Source organism: Neodiprion lecontei, chromosome 7 (assembly GCF_021901455.1).
Source record: "Neodiprion lecontei isolate iyNeoLeco1 chromosome 7, iyNeoLeco1.1, whole genome shotgun sequence".
In the NCBI taxonomy this organism is placed as follows: domain Eukaryota; kingdom Metazoa; phylum Arthropoda; class Insecta; order Hymenoptera; family Diprionidae; genus Neodiprion; species Neodiprion lecontei.
The window spans coordinates 18,145,738-18,166,866 of record NC_060266.1 but is presented as its reverse complement, the minus strand read 5'-3'; the positions used below and the strand labels follow the sequence as shown (position 1 = coordinate 18,166,866).

Here is a 21,129-nt window from a genome sequence, read left to right as displayed (position 1 = left end):
ATAAATATTCATCAATCTTTAATCAAGTCTTACTTCCTTTTTACAATGCTCATTTTAAAAGGTATTCACTATTCACGTAAAGTAACTATGTACATAAAATTATTATGTAATGTTCTTTTGAAATTTTTTTTTTTTGTTTACTGTACATTTTAACCCTTCAAGTGGTTTTGTACGAGTAAAATCAGTTTGAATCATCGCCGACAGTAAAGTCATACTTTTTCCACATTTTAGCGAATTCTATCACTTTTGACCTCTGTTGATCAAAATTTTCGCGCTTCGGTTTCCGCCACGAGTTGCGATCCAAGTCCAACATGCCTCCAATGATTTCCTAAGTACAGTAAAACGTAATGGTCAAATGAAAGTCGCGAAAAAATTGAGTACGGCACTCTGGAATTTGACTTGATTTTTGAAATCCTATTTCAGGAACAGAAAACCTCTTATTATGATATCGGTCATTTTTACCTGTGCAAAGTTCTTAGGGAACATATTTTCATCCTCAATTACGTGCGCGAAACCTCCTTCCATACCAAAATCCACTGCGAAATAAGGTAAGCCTTTTGGTATGGACCTTCTAACATTTTTTGTGCTGAGATCGATGACTTTTTTGTTAGTAGACCATTCTGATTCGCACTCCAACAAAGCTTTCTATAAGAAGAAAATAAGTGTGTAAGTTACGCGTTTTGTTATGTATAAAATGAGAGTCTCTAAGGGCGAGATAAAACGCATTATTGTGTAATTTAGTGACTTTCAAACAATTACGTTAATTATATGCGTGAAAAAGATGAGAATTTGGATAAACTGAAAATTTAAATTTTCATATATTTCTAGGAATGAAGAGGGCATTTTGCGTGGTCAAAGGGGACATAAGAAGTGATACTTCCAAAAAATCATGTCTTTTTGCAAATTCGAAAATCTTTTTTCGAACTCCAATTCCTTTATATTCCAAAAAATCTGTACACTTACCTTGAAGTATATGGGGGCCATATCACCAATTTCTTTTGGCATTGGTATGCATTCCAACTGCATATGAGGAAATTTCCTATGCATCATAGAAGTTTCGAAAAATATAACGTCCTCTTCTTGGTCCATGAACATTTTGGTAATCGCTTTTCTGAAAGTCTGGAAGCAAGCGTAATAAATGAGAAAATTCGTATTCAATATTTGCCTCATTGAGAGAAAGTAGCATGAAAGAAGTTACAGTTTTATCACCTGTAGCTCTTCCCACACATCTTCGTCCAGCTGTGTCTGACAAACGACGTGATGTATTGGAGCAAGAATGCAATGACCAGTAGTAAGAGATCCGTGAGACGGTAGACTCATGTAGACCTTGGACCCCATTGCAACAATCATATGTTTAAGCATTTGCTTAGAATCTATGCACCACCTGCAGTTGTCTAAACTCTTGGTCATTTTTTCGTGTTGTTTTATTGCCTGTAAACGATCACGCTCGTCTTCTTTTGCATCTCTTTCTTTGAAGCGTACTTTGTCTTCAAACATTTCGTCCATATCCATTGTCTGAAAGAATAAAAAAAGACGAAATTATGTTGTAGTCGAACGTAGGAAATTTTCAAAATTTCTGGCCTGCTTTTTAGTAATGTAATACCTTTGAAGCAATCTTCGTAAACATCGCGTCATCCTCATTGGTCGAACGGCCTTTTTCTTGCTGAAACTGTACGATAATTACAGTTATTAATCATCTAATTTGATCATTCTTACTTATGAACGATAGCTAGACTGCATACTCAACTATTTTAACAGTCACCAATTTTTATGAAACAATCGTATTACAGATCCTATGTTTTAATACAAAACTATTGCTAAGTTACGGCTCTAGAATGGTATCTTATTCAATTACGCGATTGGTTTACAGAACAACATTTGTGATTATCAATATAAACCTGATCCAGTTAACATAGAAAGCTCTATATATTTACCATTTCTTTTATTGAATATTTGTCATCGTCAGCAAAGTACCTAACTCTCTGTCCTGCCTCGTGAGTGTCAACTTTCTTTTTCTTATTTTTTTTACGAGGATCTTTAGATTCTGGATACTCATTTCTAGGCTCCACAGGCCTCGTCATTCCTAAAGTAGGAAAAATCAGATTGACATTAATGAAACAACGAGCTTTCCCATGGAATAATGTTCAACCAATAATATACAGTACCTCTGGAATCGGTTTTCGTCAAAATCACGGTTGTTTCCTCACGATCAGCAGTGCGTTTTACAGGGGCATTTTTACGAGCTTCTCGGGCTTTTTCAAGCTGGGCTTTTAATTTTGCTGCCAGTTCCTAGAATTAAAGAAAAATAGAAGAAACAGGTGATTTGAAAGTTGATTGCCATTAGTTAACTTATTATAGAATGAAAACATAACTAACATCATCTCCCATTATTTCGCATTTCACAATTTTAGCTCCTAACTGATTCATCTCTGCCTCAGTCATAATTGGTTCTTCAATTTCATTCTTCTTAGTCTCTGAATCTGAACTCTCCTCGCTTTCTGACATTGACTTGCTTCGGGATGGCGGAACTTTACTTCTCTTATCAGCTTCTCTCTTCAAAGCTTCAGGTTTCTTCCAGTTCGTTGAACGAGAAGACAATGTCAATTTACTAGTACTTGCGAAATTAGAGTACTCGTCTTGGCTTGGTTTCTTGAATGCTAATTTACGCTCATGAAACCCAGAGTCGCTTTGTCGCACATATTTCTCTCTACTTCTGGACCTCTCTCTTCTATGACCTTCCTTTCTCGAGTCTCTGTGTCGCTCTTTGCTCTTGGATCGTGACGTTCGTTTATGCCTTTCAGAATTCGTATGTCTGTTTGAATCCCTGCTGTCCCTACTACCACTTCGATTTCTCCGTCCCTGATAATATCTTTCGGCTGACTCTTCTCTGTTTCTAACTTGTCGTTTACCCTTTTCTGGATCATACCTACTTTTTGAGGCAGTGTGCGATTTGCTTTCGGCTTGGACTATTAAGGACTGCAGTCTCGCCAAAGACTGTAACAAAAAACTCTTAATGGAGTGTTTGTTTTTTTTTGGAAGGGAGAAAATGCGACTCTACTAAATGAAATGTAAAGCATACCCCCCATCTTTCTGCAGCCACTTCTTCCAAGCTCCTTCCCTCGTCATTGGCTTGTTCTTCAGCTCTCTGCAGACTTTTTCTTAACCATTTGGCATCGATCATGCTTCTTTTATTGATGTTACTTTGATCCTCAGTTTGAGGTAATCCTGTACCACCATTTTTCCAATACGGATTGAGTTCTCTTTCACTTTTACCAAGCTGTTCTATGCTTGCCCTATCTCTTTTTTCTGCTGCCTTTTCCTCATTTTTTGATCTCTTTTCCTCATTGTGATTAACGCAGGGAAACAAACCTGGCAGATTCATCCATTCATCCCTCACAGCAGGCGCTAGAATTTTAGGCTCGGGTTGCGTCAGTGTTGGCAAACTTTTATTTCCAATTGAATCGATCTTCTCAACCCATTCCTCATCTTCTTCTTCTTTACTCGATTCGGAACTCTGGTCAAGTAATTTGGGACGAAATTAAAAAATTTTCATTCTCCCTGTACAAATTTTATTCGTTTTCAATAATATTGATGATTTCATTAGTAGGCAATTGTTTGGATCCTATTTTAATGAAAAGTATATCTCAAGAATTCACTGTTATTTCATGATAATTATCAGATTCTACTGCAAAAAAAAAATATTTGTAGTATTGATTGTTCATAAAAAAAAATTGTTAGTAAGCTACATTCTATTAAGGACAGGACCAAATTATAATCGTGTGTCAAATCATGCATTACAAAAGCAAATTCAACCCTACAGAGCTAGACTTTGATCGACTTTTTTTCTTCTTCTTTGACTTTTTTTCTTTCGCCTTTTTTCGTTTCTTTGCTGCTTTCTTATCACCCTTTATTCTAGCCTCAACAGTGGGCAGCATCCACTTGTCGTCCCCTCTGAGTTTGGATTGTTCCTCTCGTATCTGCTTTTTGTGATATTCAGCTTCCGCCTAATGAGAAAAAACTTTAATTCCGATCGAAATTCGAAAATTCATTTCAACCAGTTTTGTTAACTACGCTTGAAAATTGTCAAAAATTTTACCGTAATGAGTAGGTATAAGAGAAAATAAAACAATAAAAATAGAGTAAAATTAAACTCGTTAATGTTTGTTTACCTTTTCCAATATTTTTTGACGTGATTCTCGAAGCGCATTTCGCGCAGCATCTTTTTCTCTACCACTTTCAAATTGTATCCAAGACATTGTATTGGTACTTCAATAATTGCACAGTGATATGCAATTCCGAGGTTACAACGATGTTTCGTATTTATTTCTTGAAGTTGTAGTCAAGTTGACGTAAACTGGTTTATAGGTTATGTTATGCTAAGGATTTGAGGTTAGGGGGTCAAGATATAGGATTTGTAAGTTGGCAAAACTAACATGAGCACTAGCCCATAGCTTATAAATGATAGACGGAGCGCTCTTATGAGCCGCTTGAAGCAAATTTTTAAAGGACAGAAATATGCCGGGAGTACTCCTTTCTCTCTCTGACGATATTTGTGGTGGAGATCGAGGCGGTAGAGGAGAATGAGGCGAAATTATGCGCCTATATCTATAGCTGTTCCACTTCCACTGCTCCGTTGTCTCCCACTGTCAATGTTCTGTCAATGTTAAAAAATTAGCAAACCGGTAGCATCTTTCAAACCTTTTGTTTCCGAAAGGTGGCAAACAAACGCACTCATTCAAATATTAAAATAAAAAAATTCTCTGCAAACGCATCTCATTTATTTTCGTATAAAATCTTATATTATGCAAGTAGAAAATGTCGCACTGTAGTAACATTTTCACAGTAATGAGCGACAATAACGCGGCTACTTTGTAACTGGCTCAATTGGCCCTGTCATGTTCGTTCATTTTTATGCTCTTGAGAAACAGTGACCGAAAATGGACGTGAATACTGGGCTTCTTGCCGAATACTTGTCGATATGATTTCCACGGTATAACCAACAATCGTGGGACGAGGCTTTCAAAGTTATACCCATCTGAAAAATAATCGCACAATGAATAACTGCGTACATCTGCTATAGCTATTGAACTAATAATAAATTAACTAACTGGAATGTTTTCAAGAGAATTTACATTCATTTGTTTTCAGTAGTAAATGACTGATGGAATACCAACGAAGAAAATACATATTAGGATGTTGTGAAAATATTTAAAAAATAGTTGGTATATTCAATGTGTAAATCACTATTCCTTTAATAAAGAGTGACTTACGTGTCAGAAAATACCGATGTATGCGTCGAAAGATTTGTAAGTTAGTCGACCTTATGATTTTAAAGATTTCACTGAGCTGACTAGATATATCATCAAACAGTGCACTTAGAAGCCACAGACAGCGTTCGGCTTGCCTTTTGAACATGCAATTTACATTGTGTATTATAGTATCTTCGCTGTTTATTTTAAGATCCAAAACCATTCCATCTATCTTAAGCGAAGCCAAGTTCGATAATCGCTTGTGAAATGTTCTGTAAATGAAAACTTACATTGGTGACATGATAATGCAAAATGGCAAAATAGAGCGGAAAAATTTTCAACACATTATTAGCATCTTTTGGTTAAGATCTGATCCTTCAATTGGAATTCATATAAGTTTCAAATATAACTCGTCTAAACTTACTGTAATATTTGATAACGTGGCTTTGACAGAACGGTCGTGTATCGTGGGCTTTTTGAAAAATCCGACGTTACCTCTAGAGTTTTTGGATGGATATTATAGCCTAGATAGGTGATATCGTTCATAGTATGTTCATGGCCTGGTAAGTTTGTTCTTGTCTTAGCGGCATTGAAACTGCAGTTATAATCTGGGCATCCTTTATGCACGTACTGCAAAAATCTGGAAAATCCCAAGGAATACAATTATCACGTTACACGTTAACAAAAAAAAACTGTTTTGTACTGACCTTCATGTCCAAGAATAATATTTACTCAAGACAATTATCATGTAGTACAATGTTCTCAATCTTCCGAACTATTTCTGTTATATATTTTAAAGACATACCGTTCAGCCAAGGCTTTATCTTCTGTTGCGAATAGAAAATCATCTACATATCGACATAGTAAACCCTTATCCTTGAATTCTGACAGATTCGTTTCTACCATGTGTGCATAATACAAGTCACATAACGCAGTCGATAATATAGCCCCTTGAGCAATTCCTTTTTGAAGTAAATACCTTTGGTTTGATATAAGTATCTACAGAATGTTCATTTTTAATTATAGTATGTGTAACACAGAATTCAGCATTTGCAAGTTATCACTTTCAATTTCCAATTCACAATTTCAACAGCTTATGTTGGGTCCGAGTTTACAGTACACAACAGATATTGTTATGATTAGGGTTAGTGCCAGCTTGATTTATGTGTAAATAAATTACCTACATTCTGCATTAGTACGTTTTTTTTTATCTCACAAAGCAACACTTTTGTTCTGACTTTGACCACCTTATCAGATCCACAGGCAAATATTGATTTCGAGTGGACCGGTAGTTCGAGTTCCGGATACTTGAAGCATTTCTTTGATCTAAAGCAGTTTGACTTTACTGCATTGATATTTTTGGATATTTTATACCATTTGAGGCTCAGTTGCGGACCAGCTGAATGAGCAAGCGATTCCACAATTTCCAGAAGTTTATCTAATAAAAGTGTAACGTCAATGAAACTGCAATCTAATAGAATGAGATTCACATTTTTTACTTTACTCGTTGAACAACTTATAGAAGAAAAAGACTCACTCTGATCAATCGCCCCGTAAGCATTTTGGATATCACAACACACCAAGTACACAGTTTTGTTCCTTTCATTCCTAAATTTATCTACCAGGTTTCGCCATTTTTCAATGAAAATTTGTTTTCCTGATTCTCCATACTTTGTTATATGCAGCTGCTGCAGGAAGCAGAGAGCCAGTTTTGTATTTTCACCTACTTCGCTGCCCCTGTTAACGATGCGTAATCTTATATCAAATTTGTCTGCACAATAAGCAATTGAAAAATTGACAAAATCTTACCCAACTCGAGACATAATAGGCCTCACTCCATTCTTCTTTGGAAAAAGAATCCACCTACCGTTGCAGGAGACCTTAGTAGTGATGCCATTGACTCTGGCGATAACTTTGTCCCGTGACATTTTCTTAAGAAATTCAGCGGTCAGTTTCTGCCAATCGATTTGTTTGAAGTAAATTTTCTTTTTACTGTTTGTCACCATTATATATAATTGAGTACGGAATATTTCTAGTACGTAGTTTTTAAAAAACCATTTTAATAATTTTCCCAATATTGTCCATTGGACATCACTGTTCTTGACACCGTCCAGCCAACGGATTTCAGATACCTTCAAAAAATCATGCTGTTATGAGATCGTCAGTTCAATGCAAGTTTCACTGCTTTACAGAAAATACATGTTTAAAATTAGCAATTCATTTCAATATTAATTCACATTATTTTTTTTTTATGAGTATGTAATCTAGTCTAGCTTAGTTTCCTTACCCTCATTTTTAAAATGTATGACCTCAAATTAATGGACTGATACTGAGGTGTTTCAAGCAAGTGGCAAATTATTTTTATCACAGTATTTCTGTTCTTGTTACTTCCAAACAATTCTCGTGGAATCACGTGGTTGAAAATATTATTGAAGTATTTCTTTAAGACTGGAAGTGGTAGCTGATTTCCAGAATTGTGGTGCTCAATTGTCTTCTCACCACTAGAAGCCACTGTGTTTGAAGAAATCAGTCTATTCAGCGCCTTTTCGTAATTGTATTTGGAATGAGCTTTCTTCAGTTTCTTAAGCAGCAGCTCTAGCGGCTCCATGCAATCTTCGTACTGGACAATTTTTTTATTTCCTACTCGTGTGTTGATGACCTGGGAAGACATAGTTGTCATACTATTTTTCTTGACTAGTACATGACCATCTGGAAACTTTCGACTACTCGAAGTTTTGAACAAATTTGCATCCGTTGAAATATCTATGTCATCGGGACAAAATAAGTGAATCAGATTTTTCTGCAGCTTCTCCCATTCGTTAATTTTATCGTCTCGGGAAACGAGTAAATCATCGGTACTTTCTGTAATGCGAAGAAAGATTCATCTTCGTATAAATCATGTGACTGTTATTTCCTCATCCCTTCTGTTGTTAATCAATTTGGACAGATAACCATATTTATATGTGCTTATAAATATTTATTAAGACTCCTTCGAACAATTAAGTACTACCTTCTTGACATTTAGCTGTGTGATAAAATCGTTTGCTTAGTTTTTCAGGAGGGTTGACTGGTATTTTTTTGCACAAATTTGATAAGTTTGATACCATGAAAGCACCGGCATTTGTTTTCTTTGCAAATATACACTCGGTGAGACAGAATCTATGCAAAAAAATATAAAATAGAAATGTACAAATAAATACAAACTGAAGATACTTCAAAATCAGATCATCAATCAACGATGGAATATATGATTGTAACTATCGATGATCAACACAAATGTTCAAATTATTGACCACAGATGCTGCAATCATTCAAAATACTATAAAGGTCTGACGAATTCACGGAATGCATGAAGACCGCAACATAATTGTTAGTAGAAGAAACAAACTACAGACATTCTACTAATACACAAATGCTTTCCTTCTTTCGAACTGAAAAACTAGATAAATCTTGACCAACCGCAAAAGATCAGGTCCCAAGTGTTCTTCCAACTGATCCCAACCTTCGTTGTACGTTAATTCGCAGAAGTCTTCAGTTTGGTTGGCAAAATATTTCTGAAGTGAAACAGTTAACGCCGTGGGTTTCGTAGCTGCAGGGCACATGTATTCAAATTTTGGCGGTATTTTATCGTCAGGAACGTAAATGAATATGTCCCGAAAAAATTCAACCAACTTGCTGGGGTAATCGCTTGTTATTTCTTGGATAAAATCCACGAACTCGCGAAATTCACTCAACATCCTTTTCAATTGTTATAGCAGTATAATTGGATCACAGATCTCTATTGGATACTCATCACAACATAATTTCAGTGATCAGATCGAACATCCTTCAAGCAATTTCAGGAATCACAGCGCCTTTAGTCCTTTTGTTTATGTACTGTAGAACATCAAATGTAGGTGTTCATTGTAGAAGAGCCTACATGTAAGGAATGTTTATGACTAGGGTAATTAGTTCTGCACTGACTTGTACACGCAGTAAGGTCCGTTAGGTCTACCTGCGTATCAATGAAATTTGAGGGTAACGGTAATCCTGCCTTACTAACAGCTGGTAATTTGAAAAAAGATGCTTACGGAAGTTACAAGAAGAGTCCTCTACCCCATCGTGCCTAACCTCGACGTATTGAGTTTCAGATGAAAGGAATTGGTGTTTTTTTCTACTAGAAATTAGCAACAGAACACAGTGAATTAAGAAAATTGCCGAAGATCACTTTGTCCCAAGAACTGGCGAAAAGAATAACCAGGCATATGGTTAACTAATGATATAATTTATGGGGGGTATAATTTGAGCATTGGTTGGTATGATTGGTAAAATTAAACAAAATTGAAGATATGAGTAGAAAAAAAATCTCCTTATCGACGATCGGTAATGCAGGTGGGTACTCACGCTTTGTATATTGAATGTATATATAACAGTGCTGCATACCTATATTTGATATCTGCAGGATAATTTGTCTTGTGTTGATCACTGTCATTTGGATTGGGGTAGATATCACGAACGAAACAATTGAGATATCACATTAATCCGCGAATATCAATCGATAATAACTGGAGATCATTGTTGGAAAAGTACGGCGGCGATGTCTTCACTACAAAAATCGATTTTGAAATCCAAGTTGCCACCGTCAGGCCTTGATTTCGGTATGCCTTCTAGGTTAGTTGTCACACAATAACCCTTAATTTACCATAACCTATCGCAAACTCGTTGCTTATGTTCATTTGAAGTTTATAATATGCAAGCAAACAGGCTCCCTGCTTGCTGTCAACAAGGGTGCCAGACTCAGTACGTCGTTTATGTACCTGTATTGCAATAACGTATCTAATATCAGTCAATAGCTGCACGTCACTGAGTTGATTTTCTCTAGTCCCTGTTTTTTTTCTACGTTTTCACTGATTGTTTCTAGCATTCGTTGATTTGCACAGTTGTAACGTAATAACATAAGAATTAGTCAGTCACAGATTTCTATTTGTTCAGTATTTGCTATGCACAGTAATTTTTGTATATAACTCCATCCTTAATATCCAAAGTTACAATACGATGACTAACTGGTTTTTTGAAATTTATGTGATAAAGAAAAGGCTATCGCGGAATCGTTCAACTTGATTCCTTCACTTTTACATTCACTCTGTTTGATTATGTATGTATTCTTCAGAGCCTGCAAATCAAGAGCCTTTCAACGAAAGCGGGACTACGATCCTGTCGAGTGGCATCCATATTTTGACGAGTCTAAAGATGTTAAAATTCAGGAGAACACGTTCCACATTTATACCAAGGGAAATGAAGGCCCAATTTTAGTTCTGCTTCATGGCGGGGGCTTCAGTGCTTTGACATGGGCGGAGTTTACGGTTCGTCAGTATAACAATTACTACACTTTTTTGAGCTGTTGAATAATCAGCATAGGCCATGTTGTCTTCAATAAAAAATCTTGTTTTGTAATGTTCCAATTAACAGATGTGCGTCTTCCGCTATGCACAAACATGAAAGATTTTCATTTTCACTGGTAATTACAGTGTACAAAATTGATTGAAATTTCCATTCAACATTTGCAATGCGTCGAGGTGATCATTAAACACGAATGTAGGAGCTTTTCTTATTATTCTAAATCGTCTTTAATGAAGATTAAAATTCTCATTATAGTTTGTAAGTGCAAACGTTTTTGAAAAGTAATGCAATTTGTTTTGCGGCGAAAAGCTTCAAAATGATATTATTTCAAGTTATGTCCATACTCTGATGCGGAGATAATTCGATATTACAATGAAATGCATGAATTAGTTCTATGTTATTGATTTTTAACGATTGGAACATTTTGATTATAATAATTGTCCATAAAAAGTTCAAATTTGATGTTCGAGGGATCAGCTTTATTAATATGCTATACCAAAATTTACACTTATCTCCAGTATCATTCATTAATTATTATCTACTTATGTCTCAATTATAATTATGTTACTTATTTCAGAAGTCAATAATGACGATGGTGATATGTAAAGTAATGGCAATAGATTTGCGAGGTCACGGAGATTCACATACAACAAACGACGATGATCTATCGTCAGATTCGTTAGCATGGTAATGAAAAAAATTAGATATAATTAGGTTTTCTTTAGTAAGGTGATTGCATGTGTTAATTTTGCCACACCAATATTTTAACTATGAAATAATTGAATACGTTTTCGTACAGTGATGTAGCAGCAATTATAGAGGCAACTACTGACAACTCCCCTGTAATATTAGTTGGTCACAGCATGGGAGGCGCTGTAGCAGTTCGCGCGGCTCCACTGATTCCAAACATTGCTGGGATGGCTGTAATTGACGTTGTTGAAGGAACAGCTATGGATGCTCTCACATCTATGCAAAGTTTCCTCAGATCTCGACCAAGCAGTTTCAGTACTATACCTCAAGCAATTGAATGGTGGTCAGTTTTATTTTATTTTCATTTTGTGTACTGGGATTTTTTTTCATTGGGAATTTGATAAAGAAATCTGTAGGTAATGAAATTTCTCAATAAGAATTAGTAGCTGTGACTGTTTTATTCAATCTTTTTCTGTTTATTTCAGTATACGCAGTGGGCAAATCCGTAATATCGATTCGGCCAAAGTATCTGTTCCTGGGCAAATAAAAAAGTAAGGTATAAGAGATTAAACAATTTATAGAACAAGTCTTGTCTCTTATAATTGAATCATTTTCGAAGAGTTGCAGTATTCCTTCTGGTCATGAGTAAATAAAATATGGGAATTTCACTACAGTATTATACGGGCTGGCCCAGGACTATCGTCTCATAGGATACTAATACATTCGTCAACCAAATCTGCGACAAAGATGGAAAATGTTTGCGACGCATATTTTTACAAAGGACACATTGGTAGCCTATGAGACGATAATCCTGGGTCACCCTGTATACTCTAATGAAAGTCAAATGCCAGTATTTGAAAAAGAAAACCAATAACTTTATTTAAGAGTTATTCGGAGTGATAAGCATATTGTGAATTTATTAACAAATTTATGTACCAAACAACATTTTGCGTGTAACATAAAAAAAAATAAAAATGAATGCATAGTAAATTGGGTGAACAATGGGAATGTGTGCATAGATGCAAGCAAGTCCTTCTCATAGATGCAACTATTCTATTTTATGCGGAGGCTAATGAATGTACGTCAACATTTTTTCAGTACGAAAACAGGCAAGTTAGCAACACACGATATTCCGTCAGTATTGGCTTCACATGACCACTCAAATAATGTGGAACCAGTGCCACAGCGGGACGACGCAATCCCAGAAGAAGAACCTCTGGCCATGTCACCACCAACAGTCACTTCTCCAACGGCTGCCACTTCCAGCAATAAAAATTACACGTGGAGAATAGATCTGGGGAAAACGGAACAGCATTGGTCAGGCTGGTTCCAAGGTTTGTCTGCAGCCTTTCTGAACGTCTCGGCACCCAAAATGCTGCTACTGGCAGGAGTAGATAGACTCGACAGGGAACTTACAGTTGGTCAAATGCAAGGTAGGAGATCAGCTATAACATTAAAAAATGGTTATAAATTTCTTATGTAGTAAAAATATTAGGTACAATTCCTTGCATTAACATTGCATAACAAACTGAAACAGTAATTGTTGTAATTGATATTTGAATTTATAATTGAGTATTGTTCATGTTATAGATTGTTTGATACTGTTTTATGGAAATTTGGCCGCCTTACTAACCGTTTTTCAATGGTTTTTTTTCTGTTAGGCAAGTTTCAAATGCAAGTGCTTCCTGCCTGTGGTCATGCGGTACATGAGGATGTTCCAGATAAAGTGGCGGAAGCTGTAGCATCGTTTATGGTCAGGCATAAATTTGCTGAACCCGCCTCAGACTTTTCACGGTAATTATTCTTAAACTGAACATAGGCATATTGAGTTATGTAAACTATCCACGTGGACTCAGAATGTGAACAATTTCTCGAAACACAATCATCATTCTTGTTGAAGTAGCTTGTAGCCAATTTCCAGACAGTTATACATTTTTTTTTTTAAACATATTTTTGGTAATTCGTTGCTCTTTGGGCTTAATTAAAAGAGAGTGAACGTGAATGACAATTTAATTCTCAGATTAGTTATAGTGACCTATATTGAATTTAAATTATTTTTTTCTTTTTTGGAAGAACGCTACCGGCTTATTAAATGCATGCTTGGTGCAGTGCTGTCAACCGGATCTACGACGACCAAGTATATCGAGATAAAAAATCGCAAAACAAAACAGAAACATCAGAAAAGAATCATTTTTTTGAAATTTCATCTTCTCAATTGATCATATGTGTATAGAACCGTATTATACGCATGTAAATAAATTTAAAAAACTACGAGATCTGCATGGAGATCATCAATATTATCCTAATTAAATAACCAATAATACTCGCTTTGAATGATATATTTGTAATTTATTCGAATTTATTTATTTATTGATTTAAAAAAAATCTCATTCACCAAACTATTGATAATAAGTATACATCAAACAATCGCATTCAAATATTCTTTACACAAGAAAATACATCATGCACACCTAGTGCGTAACTGAAAAATTGGGTCCATTGACAATGTCCTCAAATAGAACTTTACTGAAAATAGGTAGATTAATCAACTAAGGTCTAATATTTTCAGTTGATAATCTCTTAGAATAATTCGCACAAATTGGTTCAGAAAAACGCCTTATCAACGATTGTAAGGTAGTAGAATATTTCTACGAAATTTTGTTGAACCACTCCAACGGGTTGTATTATCCGCCGCATTCTTCATGGTCGGTCCACTGTTGTCCAGTTTTCATAGTTCCAGAAAATCCCGATAGAGCTGCTTTCTCTCGTTTAACAACGGCTATGATATCGGAGTGTCGGTTACCCTCGCATCACTCTTATCACACTGACGAATCTGACCGACCATGCTATTTATCCGACTTAAATTGCGCATGCGCTGTGGGTTCTGTAAAAGCCGTGGCACATGCGCAATAACTTACTGCATTCTGCTTATCGCTTCCATGAAATTTTGCTTCCACCCTTATCGCGAATCGAGATTCAACCGCAAGATGGAAATGTGGTCACCTCCAACATGCCTCCAACCAAGATATTGCTTATGTTCAGAGCAGACGATATTTTTCAATCGTCTTCTGTTAACATAACCGCGATGCCGTGAACTGGTTATTGATAGTTAAGTTTTCGCCATTGCATCACATGTATGTTTACAATTGTATCTTGTGCAGTTACCAGTGACTGTGTTGAACAAAAAAAAAAAAATCTAAATATACTAAAAATCAGAAGCAATAATGGACCGTTAACGCTACAGATTAAAAAAGTGTTGTTTTAAGGACGTATAATATGAAGTTTTATAAACTCTTCTTCAACTTTTCGTTCATCAAATCCTCCCCTCCGATAGTCAGAACGTTTTATACAGTGATTGTCACAGTTCAATACCAGCTCCACTGATTTGTGCACGTCAAGTGGTGAGTTTTTTACTATACACGCATGGATATTGTTTCTTACCGCTTACCGTTTTTAGGTTAGATTCACCCGGTCGGGTTAGGTTACGTTACGTTAGGTTACGTCAGGTTAGGTTAGGTTACCTCATTTCATGTTACGTAGGTATGTTACGTCCGTTTCTGCGTACCGTATTCCTCAAAATTGAGCTGCATACCCGGCATACCGTTTGCGACTTGACACCAGAAGCGGAAACACAATGAACATTTGCTAATCAACCTGTCCGCGCTAATTTGTTTCTCCTGTCTTTTTTCTATCTCCATTTCTGTGTATATCTCTTTTTCTTTATCTACAGGGTATTTACTGTACCCTAAATTTCCACAAATTCTGGAATTATCCTGTCATTATCCTGGAGAACAAAAATTCGACTGCAGTAAACACTCTGTATTTGCCTCTCTGCCTTTCTTTCGCTTTTACAAATCCTGATACCCTGCAGCCAGTTCATTATTTCTCATTTTTTCATTCCTGCTTGAAAGTGTTCACTCAAAAAGAGTCACATAACTATGGCATCGGCGTTCAATTATTCCTAAAACTAATTGTTATTAGACACGTCGAATCCCCTTCCTAGCCATGCAAGTTAAGGATGTCAGTTGGCCGATAATAAATGTTTTTCATTACTTCATTACAAGATTGTTTATACATGAATAAATAGTTAAATTATTGTTTTTGCAAGTTACGAAGATATCTATCAGAATATGACAATAGAAGATACGGAAATTAATGACACAGGCTTATGTATACTTTGACTATGCATTGTCAAACAAAAGTGAGTGTTGTAGACAATATTGAATATTTTATGATAAGATAAAAATGGAAAAAAAAATGAACCACAATAAAGACGATGAGAAAATTAAATTTGAAGAATAATAATGCTGAAAAGCTGCCAATAAACTGTTTGAACAAAAAATTGTTTAAAAAATTTGTAGGCAATTTTTTGCTATGGGAAATGAATTTATTGATTTTTCTCAATACACATGAATTTTTAAAGAATTTTATCGCAAACTTGAAATTTCCGTTTTCGAAAATTTGTAAAGGTTGTATTTGTGAATCTATTTGTTCAATTCCCTGGAAACTTCTTATTGTAATGCACAACGTTTTTATGAAATCGTATGCAAAATTCACGGTTTTTCCTCCATTTGTCAAAATTTACAATTTTCCAAAAACTGAAATCTCTAAACAATGAGAAAATTCTTTAAAAATTCATGTGTATTTAGAGGAATCAACGAATTCATTTCACGTGTCAAATAAAAACAATCCCTAAAAATTTGTTAGATAATGTTTCGTTTAAACAATTTATTTATAACTTTTAGGCATCATTATTATTGAGATTTACTTTTCTTACTGTCTATATTGTAGTTGATTTGTTTCCGATTTTTATCTTAACTCAAATTAACAAATATTGTCGAAGAGACTCACTTTTGGTTGAGAATGTACAGCCAGTACATCCTTAAACATGAATACTTTATTTTAAATAGTTTCAAAATCGTTGGATCCGTTCGATTTCACTCTAGACGGCTCATTTTATGCAGAACACTATATTATACAAAGTCACTGAAACACGCTTTCTTTTTATTTAGTAGTCAATTCAACGATGCCATTTGTTGATAATAATCTATATCGGTGCAATGTTTTAAAATTAAATATTCAACGATGCAAACATGATAATAAAATAGTATTTGAGTATTCGATATTCCATTAATTTAACAGTGTTCTTCTTTTCATTTTTTAACAAATAACGTTACATCGCCGTTAAATATTTGGTAAAAATTGTCAGCATAGGAAATTAAATGTGTTTCAAACAGTACTTTAGTACAAGTCGGCTAATCCTATCACAGGTTTCACTCCACAGTAATTCAATACAATAAAAAAATATTAGCCTGTAATTGAACGATATTTGAAATTGAATTGAGTCGTTTATTATTTCATACTTATATTCAAAACAGAATATTCAATTTCGAAACATCTCCAACAGCCATAAAACAATCAGACTGACTTATTATCACCTGGCATAAACATTTGTAAGAAATTACTTCCTTGTTCTTATGCAATGTTCACGTCAATGTGTACGATAAATAGAAAATGAATGTTTGGATACCATTGATGATCAATGATCATTTTAAAAAAAATCTTATCTTGTTACACGGCATGTTCTTAATTTACAGGGAACTAGAACGAGATAGTGAATGCAATAATCAGCATACTCATTACACATCCTGTTGTTGAAATTTAATTTATTCACATTGCCATTTTGTAAGTTTATGGTATAATATTTCTTAAAAACTATTTCTGTTTGTCTGATAAAAATTTTCCCTCACATACCGCAAGAATTCAATACCATGCCATCTTCCAGTTGAAATTTACACGCACAAGATTATCATATGCTCAAATCGTTAATTAATAGTTTTTCGAATCAATCGCTTAACCCTTTCGGTCACACGTTTTTCAACTCAATATTTTGGCCTGAACTTTGTTACTAAATCAAAGATGGCGGATCCAATATGGCGGATGAAAAATCGAAGAAGCTATCAAAATTTGACAATTCTGACCGAAACTTGTTACTCGGAGTTTTTTTTTTGGGATAACACGAAGTAACAATGAACTCGTTGGAAGTTCTAAATAAACTGTGTCAAAGAAAAACGTATGGAAGAAAAAAAAAAAAAAAAAAAACGAGGTCCAACTGCCAACCAAGAAAAATCGGTTCAATATTCTGAAATGACCACAGGCAATTAGCTAATGTTGAAACGTGACTTGCGATTACGATTTCACTTCAACTCTCTGCGACAAACCGCAAAAAGAGGAAGATTTGAAAAAGAAAGAATGGAAAAAAAAAAATATCACGTAACGGTTTCTATTCCCACTTAAACCACAGCACACATTACCTACTGTTCTTTAGAATACTCTGTTTAAAATTCATCCTTATGTCATTATAATTTAGCCGGAACAGCAGATTAGTTTGGTAATTCGGCGAATGGAACATGAGTGAGAGCAGATATGCAGATGCCAATTTTCAGAGTATCATACATGATCTTATTTTCGTTGTTATTCGCCTTATAGCGGCCCACCTATAACTGGAAAAAAAGGTGCAACGGTATTTTTATCCTCTCGCGCGAGCCAGATGCCCGATTTCAATTTGATATATCGAATATTCTCAAGTGGTTTTACAACGTCGGTCGGCCAGTTACGTTATAGATTATAGTTGCTATAGGTATGTATAAAAATTTTCTGTTTACTTGGGATTTATTTATCAGTTTGTGGTGACGGGTAGTGATTTGGAGAATAATGAATTAAATAGAATGAATAAATACAATGAATTAATGTTGATAAAGAAATTGAGGATTAATCATACACTTCGAACAATTTATTCGAAAAATTCATCATGAATTAGGAAATGAGTTTTACAATTAGTGTCTTAAAACTGAATCGGTATAAATTGTCGATTAGCGATATTACAAGAATTCACAGACAAATTGAAACAGGTAGTTGGTGTTATTAAATTCTTACAATTAGAAGCCGTACATCTAATTGTTATTGCGAAATTATCAGTAGTAAATTTAGTTAAAAATATTGAGTCCAGTAAATTGGCTTGGTACACGACGAATCAAAAAAAAGATACGAGGAACGTTACTTTAGCAATGCATGTTCGGAAAAAATCGTGACTTACATGATAAACAAAATTCCTTCCAAAATTGAACAATAATGATTATCTTCCTGATCTCTCGTTACGTTAACGTTACTATTTTGAACCTGATAATAAGATAACATCATATTTCAAAAACTATTCAAGTTATGAGAAATTCAGTTTCATGATAGCTTCTTAATGATAGAAAAATAGCTTTTAAGCTCAGGAATTTTAATTGAAAACGTTGGATAACTTTCATGTAGGGCTCTGTATATGCAAACGCGTTTCATTGTATAGAGTTAACGACCTCCTACCATATTAAAAAAACATTAAAGTTGTTAATGAATATGATAATCTATGGGGGGGGGGGGGGGGGGGGGGGGGGAGATATTAACAACTGAACATTTTACTAATTTGAATTAGCGCTTTTCTATTTCTTTTCATGATAAGGGGAGATTATTTACACGAAATCCAATTCAATCAACATCAGTTTCAATTTTTAAACCTATATTTAACTTTTTATTTCTACGAATGAATGATTAACACGCACACACTTACACCTGAATCTTTCTCAAAATTGTTATTTACCGTGTTGAAGTTCCTTAAATTATTTCGAAGTTTTGAGCCCTTCCCTATTCTTTGTTCTCGCGACGGATTCGAAAACTTTCTAAAATACCGATGAGTCGACGCCCTCCTACATTCCATGCTCGAAGTTGACCAGTTAACATGTGAAATTTACCTCACGTAGGTACTTCAACTGTCTTGAAGATGAAGAAAATTGATTTTATAATTATATGGACAATATACTTTATGGAAATAGTGAGTATGAAAATTTGCCCGCAAACGTTCGATTTACAATTTACATTTGTCTGTGGCAATAACGAGTTTGTTTTTGAGGATGATTCACGATAATTTAACTGTGGCTGCGTATCGAAATTTTTCTGACCCCTTTCTGTCAGTCAGTTACAACATTAGTACACGGAGGGTAAGGAATTCTTAAACCAACAAAATAGATCTTGTTGGACTCCATTGACTTCAATCTAGTATCTCTTATTTGTTCGAAATACGATGACTTCAATTCAATAATTTTGATTTAGTTAGTTTGGCAAAATGATTTAGTCAAGTGAGTTCCTTGATTCAACAAAAGTCATTCTCGTTGCGATCGAGTGAAGTATTCGTTGAAGTGAACCTTTTGACATGTTTCCGAAATTGAGTCAACTAACTACCATTTCATTTGAAGTGTATGTATTGTTCCTCCAAGCCTCATGTTCGTTGACAGAAACGATTAGATACTTCGAATAAAATAAGTAGATGAATATAGCCAACAAAAAATTTACATCGATTGAATGCCATACTTTGTTGATCTAACCGGATTTTTCTTGGTGTAACTGGTTGAATCAGTTGCGCTAATTTGTTTACGAGGTAAAAGAAACAACACATGCTTTGAAACAAGTAAAGAATATGTTCATCGTAAACATCAGTATGCTAGTACTATAAACGGCCACTAGGCGGTGAACTTTCTCGCTACGGAAGTAACTTCAGAGATATTTATAAAACCGGGTAGTCGGCTAGGAACTCAGATACAGACAACGTGAGAGAAGTCTGTCATAACATCTATTGTAAACGAACAGAGCATAATACCAAGGTTTCGGATCATTGAAAGTGATGTTGATGACAAATCAACGAAAAACTATTGAAACATGTACAATATATACTTCTACATATTCAATGAGATAAGTTTTCGGGTTTGCCTATTAAATATTTGAAATAAATCCCACAAAATTTTAAGTCAATAGAATTATAAATAATATCATTCGAAGAATACTTTTTTTGCGCTTGAATAATATGTGATGTTTATAGTCGGTGCAAAAGATTTTTGTAACAACAAATTTCAATACCTGAATCGACGATTGAACTCTTGACTTGACAATACATGAATTTAAAACAAACTTAATCTGTTTTGTTACAGCAATTTTATATTTTTTATACAAAACGATTGAGGTTGCGTTCAGTAAAATTTTTTTTCATTTCAATCACACATTTTCTTGATACAAAATTTACATTATCGCAAGGAAATCGCGCCGTGATATCTTGAGTAAATTGATAGTCAGCTTGATCATTCAAAGGCTTGATTCAATTGCATATTAAAGTTTTCCCAAGTATTTCCTCCGACAAAAGTATTTTGTTGAATTAAGTAAGTGTTGTGCTCGCCGCATTTGACTACAACATTTAGTTGAATCAAACGAATATTACTCGACTCAAATAATCCTTTCCTTCCGTGCATGTATAACGTATTTTCGGTAGAGTATCTTAATCTTTACGAATACAATGGTGGTTGGCAAATGACAACGTTGGATATGGAAAACGAGCAAAAGTCACGAACCTTAACAATCCCTATCTCAATGTTTACGAATACAATGGTGGTTGGCAATTGACAACGTTGGATATGGAAAACGAGCAAAAGTCACGAACCTTAACAATCCCTATCTTAATCTTTACGAATACAATGGTGGTTGGAAAATGACAACGTTGGATATGGAAAACGAGCAAAAGTCACGAACCTTAACGATCCCAAGGTTATGTTAGGTCAGGTCGGGAACGAACCTAGAACAATTGTGAACAATATTCAAAACATTAATTTGTCGAAAGTGGAGAGCCAACTTCAAGTAGGACGAAAATTGGTGGCAGAAACCTTGGACGCTTGTTGAATGGTTAACTTGAAGCGAGAAAGTAACGAATCAACGGTTTGTCGGCAAA

The 21,129-nt window shown here is 34.9% G+C and overlaps 4 protein-coding genes across 6 annotated transcripts in view; 2 read left to right on the top strand and 2 right to left on the bottom strand.

Annotated features, from left to right (window-relative positions):
* Positions 1 to 33: 33 nt before the first annotated feature.
* Positions 34 to 4,618, bottom strand: LOC107218474 (CWF19-like protein 2). Its single transcript, XM_015656363.2, has 11 exons — positions 4,170 to 4,618; positions 3,819 to 4,004; positions 3,080 to 3,514; positions 2,377 to 2,994; positions 2,166 to 2,289; positions 1,935 to 2,083; positions 1,604 to 1,669; positions 1,210 to 1,515; positions 964 to 1,119; positions 463 to 645; positions 34 to 328 (listed from the first exon to the last, which is right to left on the bottom strand). The coding sequence occupies exons 1-11, from the start codon at positions 4,254 to 4,256 to the stop codon at positions 182 to 184; spliced, it is 2,457 nt and encodes an 818-aa protein (XP_015511849.1). The 5' UTR covers positions 4,257 to 4,618; the 3' UTR covers positions 34 to 181.
* Positions 4,619 to 4,748: 130 nt separating this feature from the next.
* LOC107218494 (telomerase reverse transcriptase) lies at positions 4,749 to 9,259 on the bottom strand. 2 transcript variants are annotated; one of them, XM_046745040.1, is made up of 11 exons: positions 8,922 to 9,259; positions 8,709 to 8,838; positions 8,260 to 8,408; positions 7,537 to 8,111; positions 7,059 to 7,381; positions 6,787 to 6,986; positions 6,434 to 6,687; positions 6,055 to 6,248; positions 5,674 to 5,889; positions 5,271 to 5,521; positions 4,749 to 5,035 (listed from the first exon to the last, which is right to left on the bottom strand). In XM_046745040.1, the coding sequence occupies exons 3-11, from the start codon at positions 8,354 to 8,356 to the stop codon at positions 4,881 to 4,883; spliced, it is 2,265 nt and encodes a 754-aa protein (XP_046600996.1). In that variant the 5' UTR covers positions 8,357 to 8,408; positions 8,709 to 8,838; positions 8,922 to 9,259; the 3' UTR covers positions 4,749 to 4,880. The 2 variants fall into 2 exon arrangements, with proteins under 2 accessions (XP_046600996.1, XP_015511874.1); XM_015656388.2 differs by having other exon boundaries at positions 8,709 to 9,125; positions 9,213 to 9,247.
* A 414-nt stretch (positions 9,260 to 9,673) lies between these two features.
* On the top strand, positions 9,674 to 14,554 carry LOC107218471 (protein phosphatase methylesterase 1). Of its 2 annotated transcripts, XM_015656359.2 has the most exons (8): positions 9,675 to 9,899; positions 10,399 to 10,591; positions 11,206 to 11,315; positions 11,428 to 11,661; positions 11,804 to 11,869; positions 12,417 to 12,751; positions 12,980 to 13,112; positions 13,392 to 14,554. In XM_015656359.2, the coding sequence occupies exons 1-8, from the start codon at positions 9,826 to 9,828 to the stop codon at positions 13,408 to 13,410; spliced, it is 1,164 nt and encodes a 387-aa protein (XP_015511845.1). In that variant the 5' UTR covers positions 9,675 to 9,825; the 3' UTR covers positions 13,411 to 14,554. The 2 variants fall into 2 exon arrangements, with proteins under 2 accessions (XP_046600997.1, XP_015511845.1); XM_046745041.1 differs by lacking the exon at positions 11,804 to 11,869 and having other exon boundaries at positions 9,674 to 9,899.
* A 35-nt stretch (positions 14,555 to 14,589) lies between these two features.
* LOC107218478 (3-hydroxy-3-methylglutaryl-coenzyme A reductase) overlaps positions 14,590 to 21,129 on the top strand; it is a 49,488-nt gene continuing 42,948 nt past the window's right edge. The window contains exon 1 of the mRNA XM_046745038.1: positions 14,590 to 14,719. The gene's annotated coding sequence lies outside the window, so the exon portion shown is untranslated. The remainder of the gene's footprint in view (positions 14,720 to 21,129) is intronic.

Bases quoted from the DNA above. Each gene is read 5' to 3' on its own strand.
- LOC107218474 (XM_015656363.2), bottom strand. From the start codon at position 4,256: ATGTCTTGGATACAATTTGAAAGTGGTAGAGAAAAAGATGCTGCGCGA. The intron at 2,290-2,376 runs GTTAGTTATGTT...CTTTAATTCTAG, and splicing joins GCGAAATAATGGGAGATGAT to GAACTGGCAGCAAAATTAAA. The intron at 1,670-1,934 runs GTAAATATATAG...ATTATCGTACAG, and splicing joins AATATTCAATAAAAGAAATG to TTTCAGCAAGAAAAAGGCCG.
- LOC107218471 (XM_015656359.2), top strand. From the start codon at position 9,826: ATGTCTTCACTACAAAAATCGATTTTGAAATCCAAGTTGCCACCGTCA. The intron at 10,592-11,205 runs GTTCGTCAGTAT...TACTTATTTCAG, and splicing joins TGACATGGGCGGAGTTTACG to AAGTCAATAATGACGATGGT. The intron at 11,870-12,416 runs GTAAGGTATAAG...ACATTTTTTCAG, and splicing joins GTTCCTGGGCAAATAAAAAA to TACGAAAACAGGCAAGTTAG.
- LOC107218494 (XM_015656388.2), bottom strand. From the start codon at position 8,986: ATGTTGAGTGAATTTCGCGAGTTCGTGGATTTTATCCAAGAAATAACA. The intron at 8,409-8,708 runs GTTGGTCAAGAT...TTTTTTGCATAG, and splicing joins TTGGGACCTGATCTTTTGCG to ATTCTGTCTCACCGAGTGTA. The intron at 7,382-7,536 runs GTAAGGAAACTA...GATTTTTTGAAG, and splicing joins CATACATTTTAAAAATGAGG to GTATCTGAAATCCGTTGGCT.